Here is a 14,934-nt window from a genome sequence, read left to right as displayed (position 1 = left end):
CTCTCTTCATAGAAGTGGAGAAAAGCATTTGAAATTAAGATAGGCTATTTCAGAAATACTTTGTCGCAAGAAGTACTTCAATGCGTTCAGTAGAAACGGAGTTAGTGGCAATCAAACATGGCCTTCATGGTGCTTCCGCTCCTTCTTCATGCACATGCCTTGTGCTGTGAAGCTATGGCAGAGCAGGGCGTGCCCACAACACTCCGCCTTCTAAATGTGACCGTGGCGCGCAGTTCAAATTTGATGTTCTGTGTTAACGTAGACGAGACTACTTCCAATTTTGGCGCCTACGGTGCACCAAACATAAGCCAAATGCGGTTGTCCTCAGCAAGCCGCAGTGCACTTAGCCAGTGTACTCGTCACGGCACCATGCGGCGGCCGCGGTATCTACACTACGTAGCAGACCGCAGCTACATGCAACTGTAGTACTTATGTGCTGCGTTTGCTTTGTGCATGACAGGGCTTGAGTGCATGTTCGCGCTAAAAGGCTCCTGTCTGGCCATGCTGCGTGGTGCGGACCGGCTTTGTTCTTCACCAGCTTGACCGATGGATAGTAGCCACATCCAATTTGCACATCTTTGAAGTGCCATCGATTAGTCTGCCAAGGTGTCTAACCAGGAGTGGCCAGGAGTGAGCGCACGCTGGTGTGGTCTGACCTTTAGTTCTGCGTGGTTTGAGGCTAGTTGAGCATTCAAAACTATAGTCGGGTACAACTTTAGAAGGCAGCGGCATCTGCCCCCTCAAACGCGGATGCATATGAGCTTCCACCAATGGGCACACACTAAAGACTTGCGTCATGAGCCGGACGACCGGTGTCCCCGCCGACGGAGAACATGGCAGCCCGCGCTTCAAGCCACGGCGAATCGCGTCAGCAGGACTATTTCTTTAGTCGCGGAGGAAATCGGCTCCTGCGCTCAGTCATCTGGGCGGGGCCTCTCCTGTCTTCTTAAGTTGTACCCGACTATAGTAAAAATTAGCGAGAACCTATGGCTACAACACCGATAAGCAGGGTGGCCAAAGTTAAATTCCTACGCGGGTGGGCTAGGCCGAGCGTGAGCTGACGAAAGTCGGCTTCTTCTAGAAGTACATAATTATTATCGAAATTTGAAAGCACATTTTCGCTTCCTTCAGCCTGTTTATTGAACTTCATCATTAAATATACACAGTAACAGTAGGAAGAAGCCCACTGATCCAAACACCCTTCTTGATTGACGTCAGCTATTGACCAATAGCAGCCACATATGTGAATCCACTTTATTACGAAATAAAGCATCCAGAAGTGAGTAAGGAGCAGGCTTCTGTTGAAAAGAGAGCGTTTGAGAGAAAGGTGACTCCGCGCTCCACTTGCGAGCTCCATGCGTCGCACACGACTGCAAAGCTTGACTGAGATGTTCACAGCAGTGAACATCTATCCGCGGACCATGTTTTTTTCACCAAGCCTGAAGGGTGGTTCAGGACCCTTTAAAGGCTTTTTTTTTTCCACATTTTATTGCAGCACGCAGGCACGTGACAGTTCATTCCTTTACTACACCGTCAAAATGCATTGATAAAAAAACGTTGCAAATGATCAAAACGGCTTGGTGCATTCCATGTTCCATGCACTCTCCATAGGCCAATGCAGCTGGAGTACTACAACTACCAGCATGCACTACGGCAGTGGTGACATAGCGCAACTAGCAGTGAGATCAGTCTATTGATTGGCTTTAAATGATTGCTCATTGCTCAACCCAGTATTGTTTCCAATTACCTACAAGACAAAGTTGATACAGCTAAACATTGGCATAGTGTTGGTGGACCTTCAGGTTCTCTATAATAGTTTTGGGGCTTATGTAGGGTTCTCAGCAATTTTTTGAGGGGTGGACATCTTGTGACCGGGGAGGGGGGTTATACACGCAACTAAGCCTCTCTCTCTTTTTCCGATACGTTTCTGCCATCTTGAAATGTAAATTCATCGATTTTGCATTTTGGATGCATTAATGAAACTAACGCGAGCCAGTGACACATCCTACATCAACCACCAAACTTCGCCGGGACAAAGAAATGCACAGCTCGTCGCCATTAAAATGCTTGTGAAATATGCACCAGCGATTCAAATCTGCATCAGCCAATAGGAACGTTTCTTGTGTGCTCTTGGCAGCAGTAATGAATCAAGACACTAGTTTTTTCACTTTTCATTGCCTTGTTTTGCTGTTATTGCTGCATGGGGAAATACGCTGCTGGGGCTATCTGAAGCTAAGATCTCTTTTCTTTGCAATGGTTTCAAAATGACGGTATTACGTCAACGGAAAGTTGCACACTCTGTGATGCGATGGTACCTCCTGACGGCCGCTTTCTACCAGATTTTTATCGACAGTGCTCTAGAAAAGTTAGATTTTTCTGAAGTTCTGCGTCACTTTCAAATTTTTCCACACGTGATAAAGATACATCTGAGGATATATATAAAAAAAAAAAAAAAACAGGAAATTTTGAGCAAGGCGACCATCTATTTTCCGAGTACTCCCTCGAACGAGTGAGAAGTAAACCTGGAGCAGTCGGCGGTAAACCGGATAGCTGGGTGGTAATTCCACCACCGCCCAGCGTGGGGAGAACCCTGGGCTTATCGCTGCTGTCCCTCTCTCTGCTGGAGCATAAAGTACTTTGTGACTTCAAGTATTTCCATGTCACCTTACAATGACATCAGTGAGCTGTTGTTAGGACATTTCTTTGGGAGGCCACTGCAACTTTTCCTTCGAGAAGCGAACCATTTAAATAATTATGCACTGGTGACCGGCTTGTGGCTCTTCATTGCCTTGATGGCTTCGGTGTTGTGTCCAAATGCGCTAATAAGGCATACCAGGTTCTGATTTGTAATTTGCTACCTGCGCAGGTACCATGGCTTGGGCCAGGTGGCTGGACATGGTTACACAAACCCATCCTTCTCACGAGGTCACTGGGTTGTCTTCAGCGAGGACCTCTTTGGCTTCCTCTGGCTGGAACTGCTTTCGTTGAGCATGTACCACAGAGTTAAGGAGGACCTCGCCTAGGAAGTCTCCTCCAACTGAGATGCTGGAATGATCAGTGTTGGTATTAGGCTGTTGTGTGTGTTCTTGCTAAAGCCGCTAAGGAACTGGAGCCAGAGCTGCCCTACCGAAGGCATCATTGTGAATGCTGTTAAGAGGCCATGCAGTGCGGGTGTACCGAACATCTTGGAATACTGCAAAGCTTGGTGCCACCGATTTGCTATGATTGCTAGGAGTGGTGTCACAGTCTGGCATTCAGTGGGCAGTTCTTGCCTTGTTACGGAAAGGTGAAGTGTTAAATGTAGTGCTCAGAAAGCAATGGCACTGCCTTACTGATACCCTGTTCATGTGTGCAAGGCCACATATTTCAGGTGGGGTTTCATTCAACTCTGGTCGTCTGTAGATTTCACCTGCCTGTCCTAACCGTGGTGGGTAGTGCCATTCAGACAATATGTGGAGAGTACGTTTGTGAGGATAGCACGTTGTGTGTGTGTGTGTGTGTGCGTGCGTGCGTGTGTGTGTGTTTGGTGTTTGGTGTTGCTATACAATGTGCATTTTTTTACAGAGGCCATTTTAGAAAGCATTGGGCCATTTTTGATTCCTGGCTTTAGTAAAAATAATTCTTACCTTTGCTTGTTTTACAAATGATATGCATGCATGCATGTCACAAAATTCAATGTGGTGAAATTATGTTACTAGAAGCCTGTGGTAGTTTGTGTAAAGTGTTGTTCATAGGCTGTCTGCTGTTGCAGACCTATGTTTGTGAGGAGAAAAGATCAAAGAATGTGTACATACATATAATTATATACAAATATATATAATTGTATACATACACAGACATATATATATATATATATATATATATATATATATATATATACATACAGGGTGTCCTAGCTAACTTGGACCAAGATTTAAAAAACGACGAAGAGCTCCAGAGAAATCATACCCACTGCATAGTAGCGACAGTCGTGTGCACTTACAGCCAGTATTTCTTTCATCACGAAGTATTCATTAATTAATTGCTTTTAATTAGTGAACTTTTTAGTTATTGCTTGACTTGCACACATGCAAATTACAAAGTTGTAGGGCACCTCAAAAAACCTCCGAATCAAGCATTTATTTCGTGCTGAAGTGTGCCGGGTTGTTTTTTCTAAGAAAAAACAAAAGCCTGCAAAATACGCGAGATATTGAAACAGATGCGCGCTCGCGCGCCGCTACTCAACTATTTCATATTTCGCGTATTTTGCAGGCTTTTGTTTTTTCTTAGAAAAAACAACCCGGCACACTTCAGCACGAAATAAATGCTTGATTCGGAGGTTTTTTGAGGTGCCCTACAACTTTGTAATTTAAATGTTTGTGATTCAAGCAATAATTAAAAAGTTCACTAATTAAAAGCAATTAATTAATATTTCGTGATGAAAAAAATACTGGCTGTAAGTACACACGACTGTCGCTGCTATGCAGTCGGTACGATTTCTCTAGAGCTCTTGGTCTTTTTTTAAATCTCGGTCCAAATTAGCTGGGACACCCTGTATATATATATATATATATATATATATATATATATATATATATATATTGTGGTTGTAAGCAGCCATATAGTGTGATGTTTATGATCTCTTGCAACGTCTAGCCATGTTCTTTCTTTTTATTGTTTCGTATTGTGAGAGACTTTAATGGCTGTGCTTTTATGCATAAGCCCCAGTCACACTCGTACAGAACACAGCCGTGCAGTTCCAAGTGAAACGTTACATTTACCAGCACCTTCAAGCTCGATATACCTTTCTATCTGTAAAAACACTGCATGTGGCAGCATATGCTTATCAAAAGGCTTTTTGAGTTTAAGCCAATTCGTAAATGTTGCCATCACAAACTGAAAACCATCAGTTGTGTGTACATCTGTGTGATTGGAGCTGTGCAGGCCAATATTGGCCGAACCACTCATGCCTGCACATAGTGCTGCTACATTTATGCTTTTGAATGTGCAGGGTTAGCTGTAAACATTTACTAATGTTGGGGTTCAAGTACAGGTATTAAAGGGACACTGAATTGGCCTTATGTAAAGTGAAGGTAAACTTGTTTAGTTGATAAAACATGCAACTGTGGTCACATAAGTGAAGTATTTTGCCATGTGTACATGCGGCACCAAATTTGTGGTATGGGAAGATTGAGAGGACATTTAGGATTTTAATGTGATAGCATTTAGGGCCCCGTGTCGCAGAAAATCCGGCATCGGGTTGTCATAGGCGCCCGCGGCAGAGAAAATCATCCCCAAGCACGCAGGCCCTCCAAATTTATTTTACCGCTAAAGTTGCTCACACTTTGTCTTTCATTCTTTACAATGTTATTCCTCGGAATTCTGAGTGACAGCCCACAATTGTCATGAAACAAAACACCGGCAGCGCATGCCTTTTATGCTAAATCTTCTCAGGCTGGAATATTAAAGGTGCAAACAATAAAAGAAGGGCGGCCCACAAAAGAGGCCGCGTTTCTACCAGAAAGCGCGCCTTCGTGCATAGCATGCACCGCCAGCGTTTCCCGGTAAACATTACGGTTACAAAAGCTGCGGTTGCCGGGAAGTGTGTGAATCAGTCAAGGATCTTTGAATGCTATCACGTTCCACTCTTGAAGGCGAAGCTTAAGTGTCCTCCAACTTTTTTCTCTATCGTGCCTAGTTGTGTCTCCACAGTTGCATGAACATGAATCATCAATACCAAAAAAAAAGGATAATAATAATTAAAAAATGCACATACAAAAATAAAAATTAAGTGATGTGAAAGGGCATTTTGTACCTATTCAAATGACCGAAGATGTGCGGGTATTTAAGAACGCCTTTTTGTTTGCTGCAGTTCATGAGGTTCCTGTTTGGTACCAGGTGTTATTAGCGCTCTTATGGTCGTGGTTTCCTATCAGGTGAAATTGTGAATTTCTGTGGCCAAATTGAAGTCCTCGCCAACTATTACGGGGCCGTCTAAGCTTGTAGCGTTTTGTGTAGAAACTTGGTGAATGAGTGTACGAGCACAGCTTTCTGATACCTTTCATGTTACCGGCAATGTGAATTTGTCGCTGTTATTTGTACAGTTGCAATCAAGTTTGGGGACCAAAGGTGCCGCGATTTTAGTTTCTCTTAAAAGCAAAGCTTAAGCGTCCTCCCAATTTTTAAACCAATTCCAGGCCACAGAGCTGCACTTGAATATATTTAAATTTTTTGCTGGTGCCGTGGTCCCCAAATGTTTGATGACGACTGTACATTGTGGTGAGCTTTCCTTGAGTTTTTACAACCTGAATGCCATTTTGTAGTGCTGTGATACTCAAATTTTTTTTAACGGTTTTTGTTGTGCTAATGTGGAGTTTTATTAAGTGCAGCTTGGAGTGTGACAAGCTTTTTCCTTTTACATAAATTTGTTTAAGCAAGGAACACATGACACTGGATTGTTACTTTTTGGGTTCCTTTATTTTGTTGTAAGCATTGATTTTTATTTCATGTTTTGTGTCAGATAGAGCTCAAGCACTTTTTTTTTTATTGGGAGTTTTGTCTAAATAAGGCACACCCAATTTGCAGTATGACATTTTTTAACGAATATTAAGTGGTTGTCACGTGACTGGCATAATAAAAATTTACCTGGTACTTTGGCCTTTTTGTTGTATTATGTTTTGTTTGCTCAAGAAAATATTCATGTTTAAAAAAAAAGACTGGTTATTGAGGCAGTCCTCATTGAGCTCTGTATCATTTTTGGCTTGATTGTAGGAGTGTGCGAATATTTGAGTTCTGAATTCGAATCGAATAATATCTAATCGATTTGATTTTTGAATAGCTAGTATTCGAAGTTTCGAATAATTCGACAGGACGAATATCTAAAACGCGACAAAGGCCAATGGTGCAACTTGGTTAGGGTGGTGTGGTTAAAACTGATGCTAACGTCGTTACAGTAGGCCTTTCATGAAAACTTTCACCGGTATCCTGGTTCAAAAGCGAGCGCATGCTTATAATAAAGGAGGTTATGCCATTTCCACACGTAAAAAAAAAAGAAACACATATGAGAAATCTGTCAAGCCCTTCACAACTTCGCTTCCGAAACGAAGGCACGGACTTCTGCGTAGTTCGGTCGCGTATGCCGCAAGCGCCGTAAAACACTTTTACACAGACATCTTCCTTCACATCTTCCTTGACAATTTGTAGCCTTGCAGTAACCGTCACTCACCACTTTGTGTGCTCGAGGACATGAGCAGACATCATTTCTTTGTTCTTTCTGTAATTTTTCAATAAAATCTTTTGTATTCGATATTCGATTCGATATTTTCGGCCACTATTTGGCACTATTCGATTCGAATTCGATTTGAGATGAAATTTCACTATTCGCACACCCCTACTTGATTGCAATTACACTGGTCTTTCCTTATGTTCTTCTCTTTCATTAGAAGGTTATACAAGTGTGAAAGATTTAATAAAAACTGTAAAAGTTGAGGCTTCTCTACTCTATTGTGTGGAAGAATTGTAGTGTAAGCCATACCTGGAGCTCTACTGCATTTTTCCATGCTTTGTAATTGGCTGTGCATGCTGTTACTCGCCACCATTCAGTGTCTGCCAAGCTGATGCAGAAACATGCCTTGTGCTTCTTAACTCACGTTGGGCAAGGCATTGTGGCTCTATTACTGGCAGTGATGGAGCGTAATTCTTCTTCCGACTCCTTGAGCAGGTTGGCAAAAAGTGCTGTGATGAGCTATTGCAGCATACAGCCTAGGACTGCAGACATGACACTTTAGCAATGTGTCCGTATTTCCAGGCTGTATGCTGCAGTATTCTTGCACCAATTAGTCCAGAAACCTTTATTGGTTTGCCAAGCTCATGTTTGGTATGCATCATGCTTAATTCTACACAAAATGCAACTGCTCACTTCTCCCCCTCACCCCCCCACCTTTCTTATATCCCTGTCTGCTTGCTCCATTTCACACTCCCCGTTTTCAAAACCATGTGATTCGCTCATTCATAAAACCTTTAGATTGTGGTATTGAGTGCTGACAGCTTTCTGTGAGCAACTCGTGCCTTTGAAAAGTATGAAGTCTTTATTCATCCATCTCTAGCAGTCTTTATGTATATATCTGGTTTGTTGTAGGAGTGTATAGTATTTTGATAACAGAATTTATGTTGTCTTTGCCCTCCTGGATGCCATTGCCTTAGAGATGTGTAATTTCTTTGCAGTTTGCGTTTTTGCCAATGCAATGTGCTTTCTCTTATGATGTCTATTTTCAGAGCTAGCATGTGCTTTAGGTAATGTGACCAGGGTCGGTTAAGTGTAAAGGTTCCTTTTGCTTAATGTTCACCCTCATGGCCAGCCAACTCTGGTGGGTAATGTGGGCCGAGCTCTGCTTGAACCATTGACCAAGCACGGAAAGGAATAGCATTGAAATATAATCATTACTTTGGTACAGATTTTTTAAAGGTAGGGGTGGTCTGGAGAAAGAGAAAACTAGGCTGGGACTGCAGGCAGGTTGTAGTGACTGACTTTTTCGACAATGAAGGGATCGTAAAAATCCCAGAAAAATCGGGCAGCTCATAAATTGAATCATAATAAAATTTTGTTGTGGGGCTTTGTTTTAAATCAAATGGCATGCAGTTCTATACGCAGTGTGGTGATATTATTATATGATGTGGCAGCATGCATGAATCACATATATGCTGTGACTGCAAGTTAATGGCAGCACAGGTAAGAAACCTTCTGGCCGCATGCAAACTTTTGCAGCAGTATCTGGTATATGTGCTTTCTATCTGCTCTTGTGGCATCACTGTAGCCATGATCATGTTCCATTATTGACCGTGTAGTTCTGTTCTGTGTATGTAAAAGGCATACACAGAAAAGGAAAGGCTCTGGCAATGCTGTAGATTCTCTGCATGTCTCGCACCAAAGAAATATATTTTAGCAAAAACCATGCTGCAGCTAACAGTGGTGGTTTCTTTGAAATTGTTTATAGAAATGCTGCAGTCCTGCAAAATCTAATGTAAATTTTAAAGATTTGAACTGCCAGCTTATTCAACTACCCTACCCAGATAATTTGTCTTCTTGGGCTTTGGAAATCCATAGCACCGTGTCAGCAATTCTTTGTGCCTATTTACATATTTGCAGAGCCTGCAACAACAATGCGACACATGACCCACTTGCTTATGTCTAGGCCCACCAGATTTTAGCACAAACGCCATAGCCAGACATGTACATGCTGGAGAAAAAAAATAACCCATTATGATTTACAGTTTCAAAGATGTAATTGATTACAGTGACAAATTACTCCCCCAAGGAAGTAATTGAACAGTTACTAAAAGCAGTTATAATTTTTACTTTAGTTTCCTCAACTTAAAAAAAAAAATGTGCATAAATACAGTGAATAGAACAAGCTGGCCTGGCTCTTTATGCATTTTCTTCTAAAATATTTCAGCAGTCATCCTCTCTTTATGGAAGCCTCAGCAGCAACACTGAAAACTCTCAATGTACGTGCTCGAGGGAAGGGGAACACCTTGCACACTAGTGCCTGAAAGTTTGAGGCACAGATGGGGCCAGTTAATGAACCAACATCGAGAACTTTCCATAACAATGGAAAAAACAAAGTGAAAACTTGTTGAACACGAGTGTTATGACATTTGCAGTACTGGTAGGGCATCAAAACAAAATGAAGCACCAACGATACAGGCCACATGACCTGCTGTCAAATTGAGCACCCATACTTGCCTGTCTGAACATGAGCATCCACGAGGCTGCTGTGTAACATGACCACAGGCATGCTAGTTACTGCCAAGTAGACAGATTTCACGATGAGCTTCACTATGCTACCACTGTTGCAAGGCATATGCCAGTTGTATTAGTAGTCCTTTATAGGCTGGAGGGAAACTGTGGTAAGAAGAATGTGTTTGTACCATGACAAATATCCTTAGTGCTCGTGATCAAAAGGCAGGGGGTTGAGAATAAAAAGGTTCTTCAATAGGAGTGGGGTTGAAGAGGTGCAACCCGCAACTTCTTCGTAAAATTCACAGGAAATGTCCGCAATGGCATTGTCCTCGGCACACCCTTTAATGCTATCTTGAATAAAGTACAGTGAAAAGCAGTAAGGATTACATTCATCATGACACTGGCAAGGCGCTGCTGTGCATGCGCTTTGAGTGTGGCAAGATTGGTCTATTCATGTGCTCAAAGCTGGCATCGCTTGTTGCAGCATGTGTCGTCAATAAAGTAATTGTTTATGTGTAATTGGTTGCTGATGAAGGCATCTGAATTACAGTGAATGTTACCGTGTACAAAAGATAACATCAGTTGTAAAATTACCAGAAATATGCTCGATGACAAGTAATTGCATGCAGTTCATTGCATGCAAGTCTGGCCATAGCAGAGCACTGTGGTTTTACAATATATTGCCATAGCAACAATGGGTAGTAGTGCTTGCTTCTTAGGTAGGCATGCTGTGCTGAGGAAAAGTCCTGAAGAACATGCAAGTTATTTCTAATATCTTAAGTGTTAATAAAGATGCAGAAAGGAACATTCATAAACACTGTTAATTGGTGACAAAAGCAATAAGCAAAGCTGACAAACCAATGGCTTCGGTATCAGGCAGGTGGCTGTCAGTTCGAGGGGCAGTTTCATACTTTCCAACGGGATATGTGCAGGCAGAGTTGTGTGACAGGACTCCTAGGCTGAAGCAATGACTGAAGTGCACCAATATTATTGCCAAGATATATTCTTGGGGTGGGAATTGCATGCGACACCCAGCCTTCTATAGTGCAATGCTAGTGATATTAAAATGCTGCATAGGGTTATCCGGGTAAAAACATGACCTAAGGCTCTATTCTAGTTTTTCACTTTATGGGAGATCACTTTCAGCTGTATCTTGATTGGCTATGTCAACAGGCAGAGCACCTGTCACTGCAGCGAGGTGTGCCGGAGGCCAGATTATGCTACAGTGAAAACGTGCCCCCCATACAATAACAACCAAGAGTGCAGCCCCAGATTGCTATCAAATTTAGCCAAGTGAGCTATGAAACTAAGTGCTTTCACAACTATGAGCGTTAAGGTAACCGTTATTGCAGGTAAGATAACAGCGATCTTTGCCCATGAAACAAAGTCCTGCACTTCTTTCTCACGATTTATACTTGGATAATTAATCTGCCTACTAAATATTTTTATTAAATATTTTTGTTTTATGGTGCCTATTTCTACTTTTGCCCATTTCTGCATGGGCTCTGGCTGAAGGCCTTGTCCAGCCTAATCTGTGGGCTGGGCTTTCAGTATACAACTCTCCCTTGTCTTGGGCTTAGAAAGGGCTTTGACTAAAGTACTGTTGTAGTGGAAGCTTACATCCAAGGCCCTGTATCCGATGAACAATGATGTGCACATTGTTCACATACTGCTGCAAAAGTTTACTGCCATCAATACTGCTTGAAGCAATGCAAGTCTCACTGTATAATACTTTGCCAGCTATTTGCTGTTACTGCTTTGCACGTGGGGATGGATTGAGAACTGTTCCCATGCAAGCTAGTTCTAAATCAGCACTCACCACTGTCAGCTGCTTGGCTGTTGATTTCTAGTTGATTACATGGGCACAATCTCTAGCTCAGTTGCTGTTGGCTGGTGGTACATAGTGCCACTAATGAGGCATAGTGCCAACTAGCATGTTTATGGCTCACGAAACACGAAAGTGCTATCTGAAGTTTTCTGGTCTTTTGCTGTATTGAACAAATCGTGCCTGAAAAATTGGACAGGATCTATGACGTATGAACTTTCAGTTGATATTGCATACTGACTCTTTGGGGAGTGTGAGGGTATTATGAATATGTTCAAAAAGTCAGTCAGTAGCTGTATTTTACAGTGAGCTTGTTTTCAAATTTGCTTTTGATCTATTTTGTTCTGTCCTCATACAGAATGCTGCAAGACCAGTTGCCGAGTTCCACAGAGTCAATTTGTTGCTCAAGGAGCATACAAAGAATGAATATTAAGAAAAAGAGAAATTGTAACAAAGGATGTGTAAGATTTGGTCTGTGTTTGCTTGAACAACAATACTGAAATGTTATGCACATAGAGCTCAAGTATGGGAATCGTCCTGACTGTCTCGGAACTTGTGCAGCAAACCTTGCTTTGCCACATGCAAGATGGAAAACAACATTGGATTTTATTTTCCTGACAGCACAACAAACTTTCAGCTGTGTTGAATTCATCACTGTGAAGTCTGGTCAAGTTAAGGCTGAAGCACACTAAGCTTTAGGCATACTTAACCCCTTCAGGACACCAGTAAATTCTATCCATTGCAAATTTAGTTTCAGAGCAGTACTTGCATCTTCAGAATTGTGAAAAGTGCATAGCTGCAAAACGAATTGAGAATTTATAACTTTTTAGTGAGTTTTATCAAATTAACAATGTGGACTTTATGTGAGAACTCTCGACAGGATCTCATATATGAGAACATTAACTATTTTTGTCTAACAGTTGGAAAGCACCCATCATGCCACTTGAAAAATGTGACTGATGTAGAACATAGCAAAATGAATAAAAGACGGGAACCCACTACATGACGACATACTGACACCAAGAAGAAACACCCAGCTGTCTGCCTTCTGACTAATTTTACTAAAAAACTAGCATGTTATTCAAAATCTCAGAACAGGTTCAAACAGAAGTGTTTCAAGATGTATGTGACATGTCTTAAATATTATTATTTTCATAAATGCCTTTGCTTTCGATGCACCATCTTGGTGTGCACAGTTGTGCACAAAGCGCCTTAAAGGGTTAATGACACTTCTCTCGAAGACCTTGGTGAAGGCTAATCGAACCAGAGATGCTCTCATGTAGACCCATGCCCCGCCACTGGCAGAAGCATGCAGGGTGCTTTAACTTTCTGGCCTTACTTTCTGCTACTGACAGCTGGTTTGTTCTGTTGTGTGGACAGTCTAAGTGCAAGTAAGGAATGTGGTCAACTCATGACAAATCTACAGATGTGTTACTGCTAGTATTTTCACATGAGCAGAAATGGCACTATGATGCTAAAAATTGCGGTGCACAAAAGAGAAAATTGCAACAGAAGTGGACTTACGTGTATCATAGGAAGAGCAAAATTCTGACAATACTCATTTTGTGTTGAACTAATCCAGAGTGTAACGCTTCGAAGGCTGTTATTGAGTCAAGTAGAGCTCTCTCTCTCTCACTCACTCACTCACTCACTCACTCACACTCACACACACACACACACGCACGCACGCACGCACGCACGCACGCACGTGCACGCGCGTCAAGGCAGACATGAGGTGCTAGCTCGCTGCCAACAAGACAGAAGTACAACACATATTATACATGTGGTAACAGCTGCAAAAACACTAGATATTTTACTGTGTTAGTAGCGTGAGAAAGAAAAGAAAAAAAAGAAAGTGGGATATGCTGTCTTGCTGTCTGATTTCTTTAGTCGTTAACAATGAGCCCTTATTCTATGCATATGTTATGAGAGAAGGGCGCAGATTGAAGAACAAAATCGGAAACAAATGGCAGAAATCACCTTGTGATGTGATTTATCATTTCCATCATCCGATTTTTCCTTGTAACATTTGTTGATGCTGACTTGGACAGATCTCAGGGCTTCAATAATTTATCGGCTGTCTAGCTTTCTTTGGATAGCAGGTTTATCAATAGAACTTCTGTTCTTCATGCTGAAACCTACCAAATTTACAAAACACTTGCTGGAAGAATTACTGATTGGTCTCTGGCAAGCAGGAAGATAAGTGTTTTATAGCTGTTTTGAGCTATTGAATTCATGAGTACCTGACTCTACAGCCAAATTTTGTTCTAAACAAATCGATTTGAGAGAGCTTCATAAATCAGTCTCATGTATCTTGGCAACAAAGAATGACAAAGGTAGCTTTGGACATGTGGAGGAGATGGCGAAAATCAGTCCTGCTTTCAATGCTTGTTGTGCAGGACAGCAGTTCAATATCCCATTCAGCTTCTGTACATACTAGAAGCAGTTTGATGGTGTCATCTGTGAGAAGTATGGGGTTTCAGTGATAGAGGCATCTCTATGATCACCAGCAACCTTCATCTCATGAGCTGCTGCTCATCAATCGAGAAATGTAAGCTGGCTAAACTAGCATTTTATTGGCAAGCAGGAGGGCCCAAAGGGGCCTAATGAGCAGATTTGGAAAGTGACATAGTACACGTAGTATTGTGTACATGAAGTTCATTTTGTTTCTCATAAGAAGCATCATTTGAGTGCAACTTATAAATGTGAGCTGCAGGCAGCATAACTTTTCATTGGTTACACTTTCTTGGCTGTTGCTTTGTGCTTTCCTCATGGTTGTGGAAGTTTAACAGCCATGTTGGGTTACATGTGTCATACAGGTTTCACTGCACGCTACTGCTGGTGAGTAGAAATGCCTTTATAACATTTGCTTATTTGCTCTGATTTTATGTAAAGGTGGTGTCCCATGATGAATTTTGTGTGGTACCATGTGTGAGTATGGCATTTGCTTCATACATATCAAATTATATAAAGTGGCTGTATTCACCACTACGTAACTACAAGTAGTAGAACTTCATGATGCATACGGTTATGTGGCTCCCTGTAAAGACAAAAACAATCTGCACTGAAGGCAGAGCTCAGGGGGTTAAGGAAATGTCTGTCTTCCAGCATATGGCACAACTATATTTTGTGTGAAATGTATCTGGTTTTGGTTGGGTCTTATCTCATACAGATGCATATATATCTGTTCTGGGCAAGCCAGGCAGGTGTCAACACTAGATAAGGTGGCTGAATAATTACCTCTGTGTATAATTTTGCCATAAAAGAGCTGACACATAGACTGAAGAACCAATGCAACACTGTTCCTAAAATGCATAGCTCGCAGCAGCCATGGCCCGAGTTGGTATGAAGATTTGTGGCATGCTGCTTGCTGTTAGTGGTGTGTAGTTGG

General features: G+C 41.9%; 1 protein-coding gene across 1 annotated transcript in view; it reads left to right on the top strand.

The window, feature by feature from the left end:
- LOC119433387 (F-box only protein 31-like) overlaps window positions 1–6,630 on the top strand; it is a 78,082-nt gene extending 71,452 nt beyond the window's left edge. The window contains exon 9 of the mRNA XM_037700569.2: window positions 2,867–6,630. Coding sequence (XP_037556497.1) covers window positions 2,867–3,023 — 157 coding nt within the window. The 3' untranslated portion in view covers window positions 3,024–6,630. The remainder of the gene's footprint in view (window positions 1–2,866) is intronic.
- Window positions 6,631–14,934: the final 8,304 nt, after the last annotated feature.

Source organism: Dermacentor silvarum, chromosome 1 (assembly GCF_013339745.2).
Source record: "Dermacentor silvarum isolate Dsil-2018 chromosome 1, BIME_Dsil_1.4, whole genome shotgun sequence".
Classification (NCBI taxonomy): Eukaryota; Metazoa; Arthropoda; class Arachnida; order Ixodida; family Ixodidae; genus Dermacentor; species Dermacentor silvarum.
Note: the sequence above shows the minus strand (reverse complement) of the source record. Positions and strands in the feature narration are given on the sequence as shown.